This window comes from Mauremys reevesii, unplaced genomic scaffold, assembly GCF_016161935.1.
Source record: "Mauremys reevesii isolate NIE-2019 unplaced genomic scaffold, ASM1616193v1 Contig127, whole genome shotgun sequence".
Lineage (NCBI taxonomy): Eukaryota > Metazoa > Chordata > Testudines > Geoemydidae > Mauremys > Mauremys reevesii.
Window position 1 is genome coordinate 102290 of NW_024100746.1, and position 11524 is coordinate 113813.

At 61.0% G+C, this 11524-nt stretch overlaps 1 protein-coding gene and 1 long non-coding RNA gene across 2 annotated transcripts; both read right to left on the reverse strand.

Annotated features, from left to right (window-relative positions):
* On the reverse strand, positions 1-8454 carry LOC120392929 (maestro heat-like repeat-containing protein family member 2A). The gene is made up of 12 exons (XM_039517584.1): positions 8386-8454; positions 7514-7642; positions 6179-6341; positions 5965-6063; positions 4920-5071; positions 4426-4569; positions 3216-3305; positions 2664-2742; positions 2400-2513; positions 1851-1924; positions 1286-1433; positions 1-345 (listed from the first exon to the last, which is right to left on the reverse strand). Exons 1-11 carry the CDS (start codon positions 8452-8454, stop codon positions 1332-1334), a joined length of 1215 nt encoding a protein of 404 aa, XP_039373518.1. The 3' UTR covers positions 1-345; positions 1286-1331.
* An 8-nt stretch (positions 8455-8462) lies between these two features.
* LOC120392932 lies at positions 8463-11241 on the reverse strand. Its single transcript, XR_005591832.1, has 5 exons — positions 11142-11241; positions 10657-10788; positions 10228-10307; positions 9255-9350; positions 8463-8528 (listed from the first exon to the last, which is right to left on the reverse strand). It is a non-coding gene; the product is annotated as an uncharacterized LOC120392932 (long non-coding RNA).
* Between the last annotated feature and the right edge of the window lie 283 nt (positions 11242-11524).

Consider the following 11524-nt stretch of genomic DNA (forward strand, 5'->3'; position numbering starts at 1 on the left):
TTCTCACCCTTTTATCTGTATAAATAAGATAGTTTGTGTCTTGCATGCGGCTCACATGATCTGGGTGTTATTAGCAGAGCGCTGTGCTAATAAAACAGAGTGGTCTGACAAACTGTGAGACCTAAGTCTAACTTTGACACGGGTGTTGAGTGACATACCAGGCAGAACCGGAGCCAGGGTTCATGTCCATGCCAGAGGTCAAAGCCGGGTGGTCGGAAGTACGAGCCAAAGTCCATATCCACGCAAAGGTCGAAGCCATGTAGTCGAAATCGGAGAGGTTGGGGAAGATCAGGAGGAGAAGGAGGCAATGCTGTGGAGCGGGTGGCTGGAGGGCCTGCAGCGAGGCTAGAGAAAGGCAAGGAGAATACTGAGCCGGGGTTCATAGCCCAAATCCGGAGCCAAGAAGGGTCATGCTAAAGTCATAGCCAGAGCCCGGAGTCAAGAGTCCAGCCAGAGTCAACAGCGAAGAACCCAGAGGGCAGGGCAGGGCAGGGCAGGGCAGGGTGGTACATGCGGGCGGGAATGAGGATTGCTTACTGGAGCCCTGGAGACCCCTCATCGGGGACTCCTTCCTAGCAATAACAGAAGAACAGTGGGATGACAAAGATGTCTCTGAGCCTGGGGACCAAGCCAAGGGAGCTCCCATCCAGGCTGTGTGCCAGGACCCCGTCACCCTCCCTGTTCATTTCACACGCACAGACCCCCTGGCCGGAGGGGAGACTAAAGGGCAGAAGCGAAGGTGCCCCTGGGGGAAAGGCTCTAGGACGGGACCCAGTCCACTTCCCAGATCTACACCCAGGATTGTGTGACCAGGCCCACAACCCTTCCTCTGCGTCTCAGTTCCCACCTGCCAGACGGGGAGGCTCCTCCCCTGCCCCAGGGTGTTCGGGGGGAGTTTCATTCCTGGCTGGGAAGGGTTCAGATACCAGGTGGGTGGATTGGGCCCCGGCTGGGGATTGGTCGGACATTCGCTGTGTCAGGGGTGACAGGGGCCATGGGAAGGTCTGAGCAGTGACGACGGGGGAGGGGCTCCACGTCAGGCCACCCCTCCCAGACTGCAATGGCTATTGAGCACAACCCCTGGCTCTGCGGATGCTCTCACTTCTGGGCCAGCCCCACAGCCTGATTCTTCCCAACCAGTATCTGGCCTGGCCCCAGCTCCAGGGGTCGGGGTGGGGCAGGGTGCCCAGAGCGAGGTGCTCGGCCTTGGTTTCTCTCAGTGCTGCGGGCTCTATGGCCGCTCCCCCCAGCCCTTCCCCCCAGGCACAGGGAGACAGAGCAGTACCTGTGGCAGAGGGTGGGAGCTGGTCATGCGAACAGGGGGCGGGTCTTCAAGGCTGCCCCACGGAGCACAGCCCCTGCAGGGCGTCCGGCACCTGGCCCAAGACCCTGATGTTAAATAGTTGGACCATGATGTAGGCTGTGATGTCCCCCTGTTGCAAGGGAACAAGGATCAATCAGAGACTCCGACGCCCACGAGAACGAAGGGTATTAACGGCACCGGGAGCCAGCAACATTTCCTCCCCACGTCTGAGGGACGGATTCCCCCGCCCAACCCCCGAGATGAAATCTTCTCTCTTCTCTGGTGACTTCCATCCCCTCTCTCACCATTGTGAATGAATTCCTGCCCCCGCTTCTCTCAGTCCCCCTGAGAGCTGGTCTACCTCCCAGCCGAGCTGGGGATTCAGCTCCGCTCCCTAGAGTCCCCTCAGCCACCCTCGCCCCCCGCCTCACCCTGCCCGCCTCACCCACACCCGGCACTGCCCGCCTCACCCACGCCCGGCACTGCCCGCCTCACCCACGCCCGGCACTGCCCGCCTCACCCACACCCAGCACTGTTGTTCTCTCACCTTGGGACTCCCGTCGGTAAGAACTGATTTCACTGATTTGATGCACAGGTGTTTCTGGCTGGCCAGCCCCGGAACTGGAAGAGACGGGCACACAGCGTCACTAAGCCAGAGCCACAGACTAGCTCCGCATGGCCTGGGGCAGGATCACAAAGTCCCCCCACCTCATTGTAACAATGTACCCGTGTGTCACCAACAAGGCCACCTGGTGAGGGCTGCCATGCTCATCCTCACTCCCCTCCTCCCCATCTCTGAGTGCCCCTTGCAGGCTGGGCCCAGGCAGGGGCACCACACCCACACCTGTCCCCAGCCATGGCTGGTGCAGGCAGGCTCACCCTCAGTGTCCGAGTGTGCAGAGCTTTGGGGTGTGTCTGCCCAGCACAGCATGGGAGCACGGGGGGGACTGTCCATTGCTACAGGGAGCAGGTCACACCCAGGGCCCTGCAGCCAGACCCACGGGCCCTGAAGCTGCAAAGCGGGCCCTGTGCTGCACCAGGCGCTCGCACTGACATGATATACGGGAAGTCTCTGAGCTCTTGCTCCTGCTCCTACCTTCAGCACCAATAACATATGACATCAGGGCCAGGATCCCCACACGGGTATCTCCCCTGCCCATCAACAGTTTTCGATGGAAAATCCCCAACAGCTGTGATGGATGGGAACGGGCTACGGGGAATAGGAAACAGAATGATGGGCAGTGAGGAGTGAGCTCTCCTCTCCTGTGCTGAATCAGGGATCTGGGCCCAGCAGCGGGAGCTTCGAGGCACCCCATGCACCGCTCGTCTGGGCTGCAGCCTCTCACCACCACCCCCTTACCGAGTTGCAGGAAGACGTGGGGAATCTCTGTGTGGTTCTCCCTGCAGAGCTGATAGGGCCGCTGAGCTTTGGAAGTGACCTGCAGGGAGATGGGAACAGGTCAGAGGAGCCTGCTCGCTCAAACAGGAACCTCCCAAAGGGACCAGGGCCCGATTCTGCAACTCCTCAGACTCCAGTGCAGATTCACACTGATGGGGCTAGGAGTAGGATTCAGAACCGGATTGGGCCATGTGACCATCGCAGACCCTGCGGTACGGACTGTGTATGACATAGCCAGAGCCCTGAGAAGGGACTAAAGGGCCTGATCCTGCTCTCACTTATACCAGAGTAAATCAGGAGAAACGCCCCTGGACTCCACACAAGAGAGGAGAACTGGGCCCACAGACACTGCGCGGTGCTGAGCACTGGCGACTCCCGCTGTATGGGATGCTGAGGGCACAGGGAGGTCTCCAGTACAGGGGGTGGGGAGCACTGTGCACGCTACGGATGCCTGCTGGCGTCCCCGAGATCTACTGGCCCCAGCACACCCATGCCAGCCCCACTTCCGCATACCTGGTAGCTCAGCGTGTGGGAGATGGCCGCCACATACACCTCTGGGATCGGGTTCTTGGAGGAAGAGGCCTGCAAGATCTGTCCCAGAACCTGCAACAGACAGGGAGAGATGTCGGGCAGAGCCGGCACAGGGGAGCAGCAGGTCCCAGCTGCACTGACATCAACTCATCAGCCACAGAGGTGTCTGCTTCACCCCTGGCTGAAGGCTCTGGGGAGAAAGAGGTTCTCATCACCCTGGAAGGGTGGTGAAGGGGGAAATTCTGCTTAGTGCAGAGGTCCAGATTCTGCTCTGACCCTGGGGCAGCAGCTCACTGGCCATGATGGAGTCACTCCTGCCTGACATGGGTGGGATTGGGAATTGGAGCCCCAGATCTGAGCAACCCTGACACGTGGACTGTTGGAGTTCTGGATCCTGGTCCAGAGTCGGCCTCTCAGGCAGCCCTCCTCCACACAGTGAGAGCCATGAGCGCTCTGCAGCCTGGGTGCTGGCTGGGTGTATGCTCTGCACCCTTGTGGAGCTGGTGAGAGATCTCCTTCCCTTCCTCCCTCCCTCCCCAGCTCCTCTGCACAAACCTGACAGGCAGGGGGGAGTGCCACTCAAACACACAGACTTAACTCGGACCCTGCGGGTGGGGGGGTTGAATGAATGGTGTGGGGCAGCCTGGGAAATTTGGAAAGAAAACAAAGATGCTGCCGGACAGGAGCCCTGAGCTGGGGCAGGGCGGGCGCTGCTGGCAGAAGAGCCGGCTGCTGGTAAAAGGGGATTTGTGTCAACTCTCAGCCTTCAGCAGACAGGAGCTGAGACCACTAACCAGCCCACCATGCTGAGCTCACCCAGCCCGCCAGCACCACCCAGAGTACGGTCCGGCTGGACTGACCCCAGGGCACGGGGCAGAGTCTGTGTGTGTCGAGCCAGGCGTGCAGGCGGGGGTGGGGGGGACACAGCTGTTTTGCTGTAAGCTGTGCTGTGTAACCCCTACTGGGGATCCTGGCCTGGGTCTGCTCCGGCCTTTGCAGGGGTCACAGAACAGTGTTGTGCTGTTGTTATGTGTGATGGTTGTTCCAGGAGTTAACTCTGACCCCCTAGGAGGGGGGTTGGTGTTGGGACCCCTTCCCAGCCCTGGGAACCCCCATCCAACATCCTGCAGCTGATCTGACAGCTCACTTGCTGGCCCATGGAGCCTGCAGGGAACGCCCCCCACCTCCTCACCTTGGTGATGTAAAAGGCCTCGATGTTCTTCCCGTACAGAGCCAGGAGCAGGGGGATGTCCCCATAGATCTGGTTTTGCAGCTCCTTCCTGGGCAGCAGGATGTTCAGCACTGGCCCCAGGGCCTTGAGGACAGCCAGTTTGACCTGTCGAGAGATGGGTACGGGGTCACTGCTGGCTTGGTCCCCTGCGGCTCAGTCACTGGATCCAGTACTTCTCCTTCCAGCACTGGCTCAGGCACCCAGAGCAGTAGGGACCAGCCTGAGATGCAGGGAGACCAGTTTGGCCTCTATGCTGCAGGAGGACATTGGCCAAGGAATCCTGGCTCTTAGCCCTCCACCTCCACAGCCCCCAGCATCCGGTGACATTATCCACCCCAAGACAGGAGAGATTTCCACCCGGGTCTGCTCCTTACAAAGGGGCCAGGGGCGAAAGGGCTTGTGGGGAGATGCAGAGCGAGCGCCCCGTGGCCACAGTGCCTGTGCGAGCCCCTCACCTCTGTGTCCTCGCTGGGCAGCCAGGCGCTGAGGAGGTACCGGTACGTGGGGAGCAGGTGTGCAGAGAAGCGCTGGAGCGTGATTTGTGGATAGGTGCTCCTCTCCCAGCTCCTCAGGTAAGTGCTGATTGCCCCACACGTGCACTCCAGGGCTGTTGGGGGGCAGGGGGCAAAGGGCAGCTCAGTCCAGGGCTGAGACATGGTTCATTACAGAGCAGCTCAAACTCTGCACTCTCAGGAACTTCAGTCTCTGCAGGGGTCTACTCCCACCTAGCCCCCTGTGTGCCAGGGTTCATGCTGCAGACTCTGCCCCTGCCCTCTGGGGTTCATGCTGCAGACTCTGCCCCCTGGGGTTCATGCTGCACTCTCCGGCCCCTCCTTCCCAGGGTTCATGCCGCAGCCTCCAGCGGGCAGACAGTGACGTAGGATTGCCAACCCTCCAGGATTGCCCCGGATCTCCAGCAATCAAAGCTGAATCTTTCATGAAAGATTATGTCATGTGATGAAACCTCCAGGAATACATTCAACCAAACTGGCAACCCTAAGTGAGGGTCCTCGGGGCATGACATGAGTCCCTGCAGTCAGCAGGCGTGACAGAGACAAGGCCGGGCCCTGATGCCATGGAGCCAATGATGACACACCTGTCAGTGTGCCGAGATCCAGCACCTACACACCCTTTCCCCAAGACATGGAGGGAACCAAGACCTCCGCTAAAAAGTGCCTTCCATGTACAGGTGTTTCTACGACTCCCACCATCAGAGTAACTGGAGCGCATCCCTGCCCAATGAATTAACCTGCCAGCCCCACCTTCCCCCGGCAGGGAGAAGAACCCAGGGGTCCAGACCATACTGTCCCTCCCCTTCCTCCACCTCCACAGACTAGAGACGGGGCCAAGAGGCAACGCTGGGGTCTGGATCAGGGTTACACACTCAGAGTCCAGGGCTGTTCAGATCCCAGGGTCATGGGGTGCCGGGATCTGGGGCCGAACCAGCTCCATCTCGACCCACCATCTAGAACAAAGGCTTGGCCCAAGTGGTCCCCTCACCGGTGCAGAAGGCCCCTCGTCTCCTGCTGTCATCTATCCCTCGCATCACGGTCTGCATGGTGGTCAGGGTGATGCCCAGGAAAGGGACGCACCTGTACACTGCACAGAGAGATGGACGGGACCGGCTCTCAGGCAACTGCAGGCCCAGGGACACTGCAGGGTGCAAGCATCCCCGAAGCAATGGGCCCACGCGGGGGATGGGGTGGTACCGTACCGCTGGCCGCCATGACCTTGCCCAGGGTGAGGAGGGTGAACTCCGCTGGCAGCACAAAGGGCCTCAGGTGTTTCTGGAGCTCCCGCATCACCGGCCCGAAGTAGCTGCCAGCGAGGGCGGCCAAGGTATCACTGGCAGCCGCCTGGAGCTCGCTCGAGGCCTCCTGCAGAAGGAACGGCAGAGCCCATTAGTGATCCAGAGCCGGGGGGGGGGGCATAAGGGCACCAGCCCCAAGGGGGGTAACATGCCCGGCTGAGGGGGCAGGGATTCAGGTACTAGAGGGGGCACTCACCGAACACTGACCCCGCAAGGCAGAGAATATTTGGCCTGGCCCCTGCCTAGGATGGGTCTCCTTCTCTTCCTGGGTGACCTCCCACCTTGCCTTCTCCCTTCAGTGAAGCTGGCCCACCAGGCCAGAGCACCCCGACATGCAGCCCTGTAAGTGCCCCTCTTCCAGCCTGACTGAAGCCACCCTTGGGATCTGCGCACCGTCTCAGGCCAAGACTCTCAGAGCCACCAAGGGGATTTACATACAGCTCCTCTGAACCCAGTGGGACTTCTGTGTCTAAAACCCCTAGGGGGCTTTGAAAATCTCAGCTCCAGGCCAGAGAGTGCCCTGGAGAGGCCCCACCCCAGACAGGAGGTCCTGGTCAGACGTCTCTTTGGAGCAGGGGATGTGGCTCTTCTAACCAAACTCCTGGGCTTTTCCTCTGGGCAGAGGCACTTTACCCTGATCCTGATCCTGTGGGTGAGCAGAGCTGGTGTAACGGGACAGGACCCCACTGACCCCACTGCACCCGCTCACCCCAGATGGGAACCTGGCACAACCCCACTGACCCCACTGGCACTGCACCCGCACACCCCAGATGGGAACCTGGCACAACCCCTGACCTCACTGGCACTGCACCCACGCACCCCAGATGGGAGCCTGGCACAACCCCACTGACCCCACTGGCACTGCACCTGATCACCCCAGATGGGAGCCTGGCACAACCCCACTGACCCCACTGGCACTGCACCTACGCACCCAGATGGGAGCCTGGCACGACCCTACTGGCGCTGCACCCGCTCACTCTGTCTCCTGAAGGAGCCTCTGGCTCGGGGGAGGTTCTCGGGGGAGCTGTGGGCCGCCCCCTCTTCTGGCTTCTGTGCCTAGGATGGTGCATCTCCTGGTAGGATCCATACGGACCCAGGGGCGGCTCTCACTGAGGGAGCTGGGAGCCCTCTCCAGAGGCCTGTATCCCACGCGGGGCCTGGGGCTCAGCTCCCCCAGACCCACGGAGGGAAGGTTTCACCGCGGGCGTCCCCTGTAGCTGCCCTGGGAGAGTCACTCACCTCTGGAGCCGCCCTCATCTGCTGGGAGGCCACAGCAATGAGGCTGCCGATAAGTCCTGCCTCCATCCCCTGCTCCAGCGGCACAGTCCTGAGGTCCTCGTATGCCGCCACCTTCTGCCCGACAGACACCTGGGGCGGAGAGCCGAGGGGTGGGGGGAGGTCAGTGGAAAGTGGCCTGTGGCTTGGGACACGGAGCCAGCTCCCAGGGACGCCCGCAGGGCTCCAGTCAGGCCAGGAAATGGTGGCATGTGTGAAGCTGGGCTGGATTCAGCTCCCACTTACTCCAGGGACCTCTGGGGACTCCCTGCGGACACCCCTGAATTACGGGGATCAGGGTTGGGCCCTGACTGCCCAACACCTGGCTCTGGGCCATGAGGAGCTCGGGGGATAATGCACCCACATTCAAATCAAATACTTTGGCCACTGCCTGCTGCCTGTGCTGCTGGTGTGAATCTGGAGTAGCCCCACTGGAGTGCATGGAGTCACTCCAGATTGAGCGGCTGGAACCCGGAGCAGGATGTGGCCTTTTGTTTCTAAAGCTCCTTCCATGGGGGAGACTCGAAGTGATTTACAAACACAGGGACAATCCCGACTCTTCTGACACCAGCAGCCCACTGGCTCCAACTGCACGGCTGGCAGCAGGGCTGGGAGCAGCGTTTGGTCCTCCTCTGTAGGGGTCACTTCACCCGCCACTGAAGTGCGGCCACCTCTGGGGAGGACAAGCACTGTTTAACTGCTCACAACAACACAAGGCAGAACAGGAAGTGTCCTGGCGAGACACAGTGCTTGGGGGCATTATCCTTTGCTGTAGGTCAGCTGGCCGGCCACCTGGAGACAGACAGACCGGTGTGTGACTAAAGGAGCTGCCTTACCTCATCCTGCTGGAGGATCTGGACTAGGCGGGAGGCCACAGCAGCTGGCTGGACCCTGGCTGCCTGCATGATGCCTACCACGATGTCCTTGTGGCCTCCCTCATCTGCCAGCCGCAGGAGGTTGGAGATCTGATGGGGCACACCTGCAGAGCAAGCAGCTGGTTATTACCCCCCACCCTGGAGCTGCCTGGGGCTGGGAAGGGGCCAGCGTTCCCCTGGTAACTAACCGGCAGGACCTGAGTGAGATCTCAGCTCAGCATCACTCAGGCTCTCAGCTAGAGATAGGCCTGGACAGTGACCTGCCCTCAGACACCCCCAGCTCTGGGTGAAATGGAACCTCAATCCAACTGACCCTGCACTCGGAATGGGCTCGGTTCCCCCCAAACAGCTGGGATAATGGTCAGTCTTGGGGCTGGTCTATTTGCTCTGAACCCCTGATCCATGAACAGCACGTCAGGATCAAGGCACATGCAGGATGGATGGAACAGCCATGAGGACAATCCCTCCGGGAACAGCAGTGTCCCTAGGACATGAGAGCTGATTCCCTGACGCTCCTCCTGTATCTCAGGATCTCCCTAGAGAGGAGCCAGTGACTTTTCTCTGAGGCCCATGTTCTGCATCTCACAGAGGTTTCAGTCTCTCAGGCCCCAGCCAGGCCTGGTGCTCACTGTTAGTGCTTAATGCAACCGTGCAGAGCTGTGGCTGACAGTCCCAGCTCCTTCCCCTGCACTGGCAGCTCTGGGAAAGTGTGGCCGGCTGGGTCCAAGCTGGGAGGACACAATGGAAACGTGGCTCTTCTAGTCTCTCCTTTGCTGCCCTTCCACGGGGTTCAGGGGCAATTCCACCCCAGACCGTCCCATTCTACTCACCTCCAGGAGGTGCTGCAGCTTCTCCATGGTGGGGGTCTCCGTCAGCAGGCCCCTGAGCAGGATGTCCAGGCTCTGGGAATAGGTGTTGTACAGAGCCTGCAAGAAGAGGAAGCACCCATCAGTCATGGGGCTACACCAGTCAGGGGACAATTCGGAGGATTCTCCAGGAGCCCTGGCAAGACTCAAAAGGCACATCCTGGCCTCTCCCATTCACATCACTCCAGGGACACTTAGCAAGAGTTCATGGCCGGATGCCTGCTGCCTCGTCAATCCTTGTTCTTAGCAGTTCTCTGTGCAGGGCCTGGTACCCAGCAGAGTATGGACCAGCCAAACTGCAATGGGTGGGAGGTAGGATCGCCGGGAGAGTCCAGGCAGGAGATCAGAGAATGAGGAGAGGAGGGAAGGCTGGGATCAGCCAGGGAGGGGTAACGCAATCCCCTCTGGAGGGAAGGGGCCCCCCTGCCAGTTTGTCCCGGGCCTGTTCCCAGCTCTGCCCACCCCTCCCCTATTCTCAGCAGCTCCATCAAAGCGAGGGAGCAGGGACCAGAGCCTGCTCCTGCTCCTGGGCCAGAGAAGTAGGATCAGGACCTACCCGGCAGTGTGTGGTGTCCTGCCCAGTGCCCAGGGTGCACATCCTGCTCAGAAGAGCCCGCAGGAGGCGAGATTCTAGCTCCAGGGCGAGCGGTGGCTTCAGTTTGCTGGAGAGGAGCCCGTGTTACACTTTGTAGCACCAGCGTGGCACTGGCACTGCCATGGCCATGACCACCCCGCCCCCCCGCAGTGATCCCCTCCCTACTTTCCTGGAGTGAAATCAACCCCCCGGCCAGGAAAGAGGGGACGCTCCCGCCTCCTCTGCTGGGGGATGGGAACAGCCACAGCCGGGGGGAACCTAGGCGGGGGAGGAGCTGTGACTCCCGGCTCTGGGCCCGGTCAGCACCAGGGTTAGGGCAGCTGGACCGGAGGGTCCTGGTACCTGAGGCTGCAAACTGCGGCCATGGAGCTGGGCATGATGGAGCTCGGCTCTGACGCACCAGGGAGATTTTCAATCAGCTCCTGGGAGACCCCAAGGAAACAAAACTGCATGTGAGACTCAGGCCCTGCAGACGCACTGGCACTTCCCCGGGAGGAGCCCAAAGTGCTCTGCAGAAACAGCCAGTGTCACCCCCACCCCCAACCAGCTGCCCCCCCCATTCCTCCTGTCCATCAAACTTCCTTCCCCCTCTTCCCCAACTCCACCCTCCCTCCCCACTGTCAGCTCCCCATCTGTGTCACAATTCTCCCTTCCCTGCTCCCCAGCCCTCCGCCCGGGACCCCTGTCTTCTGCGTCCCGCTCTGGCCCCACTGACGCTTCCTCCCATGTCTGGCTCCCTCGCCCCAGGGCCGGGCATGGGGTCCCACTCACCGCAATGCTCTCCACGAGGGCTGCTTTGGAGACTGGGGGCTCCAGGGTGTCCCGCCCCTGCTTCTGTGCCGAGAAGCAGAGACGCGGCACAGCCTGGAGGAAGCGGAGCTGTTTGGCCCTGTCCGCCACCAGCTAGGAGTGGGGTCGGGGGAGAGAGAGCCTGTTACATAGGGACCTCCCCGCCCAACCCAAACCAGCTCCAGGGCTCAGGACCTCCATGGGGCTGGACAGGGAAAGCCGCCCCCTCCCCGAAACCAGTGTCGCCCTGCACAGACATGGGGTTGGAACTGGGATAGTGTCTGCGGGGAGCGGAAACCTTGGCCTGTGTGGGACAAATGTCCCCACTTTGGGGTGCCAGATAACAGAGGAGCTGTGTCCCCCCATTGGGGGTGAGGGATTCTCTGGGACAAGCCCCCCTGCCTGGGTGGGGATGGAACAAGGAGCAGGACAGACTGGGGGGCAGCGCAGCTGGGGGATTTTTGTACCTCAGCTCTGCCCTGGAGGTGCTGCTGGATCACCGTGATGGGGGACGAACCCTCTTCCTCCTCTTCTTCCTCCTTCTCCTCCTGCTCCTCCTCCTCCTCAGGCCACGACACCTGGGCACTGGGGGTGTCTGCACCAGGGAGGGAAGGAGAAAATTCAATCCCTTCTGCTGCTGGGGGGATGCAGTGGACAGAGAAGGCTCCATGTTTCCCCTTTCTCTGTAAGGAGCCCCATGGCAGCGAGGGCCCCACCCTTCCCCTCCCAGAGACGCCTTCAGCCCCATCAGCCTCAGGGCCCCATGGCAGTCAGCCCCCCCCCCAACATGATCAGGGGAGGCTGGAGCTCCCCGACTCCACCCAGCATCCCCTGCCATGGGGTGTGGCTG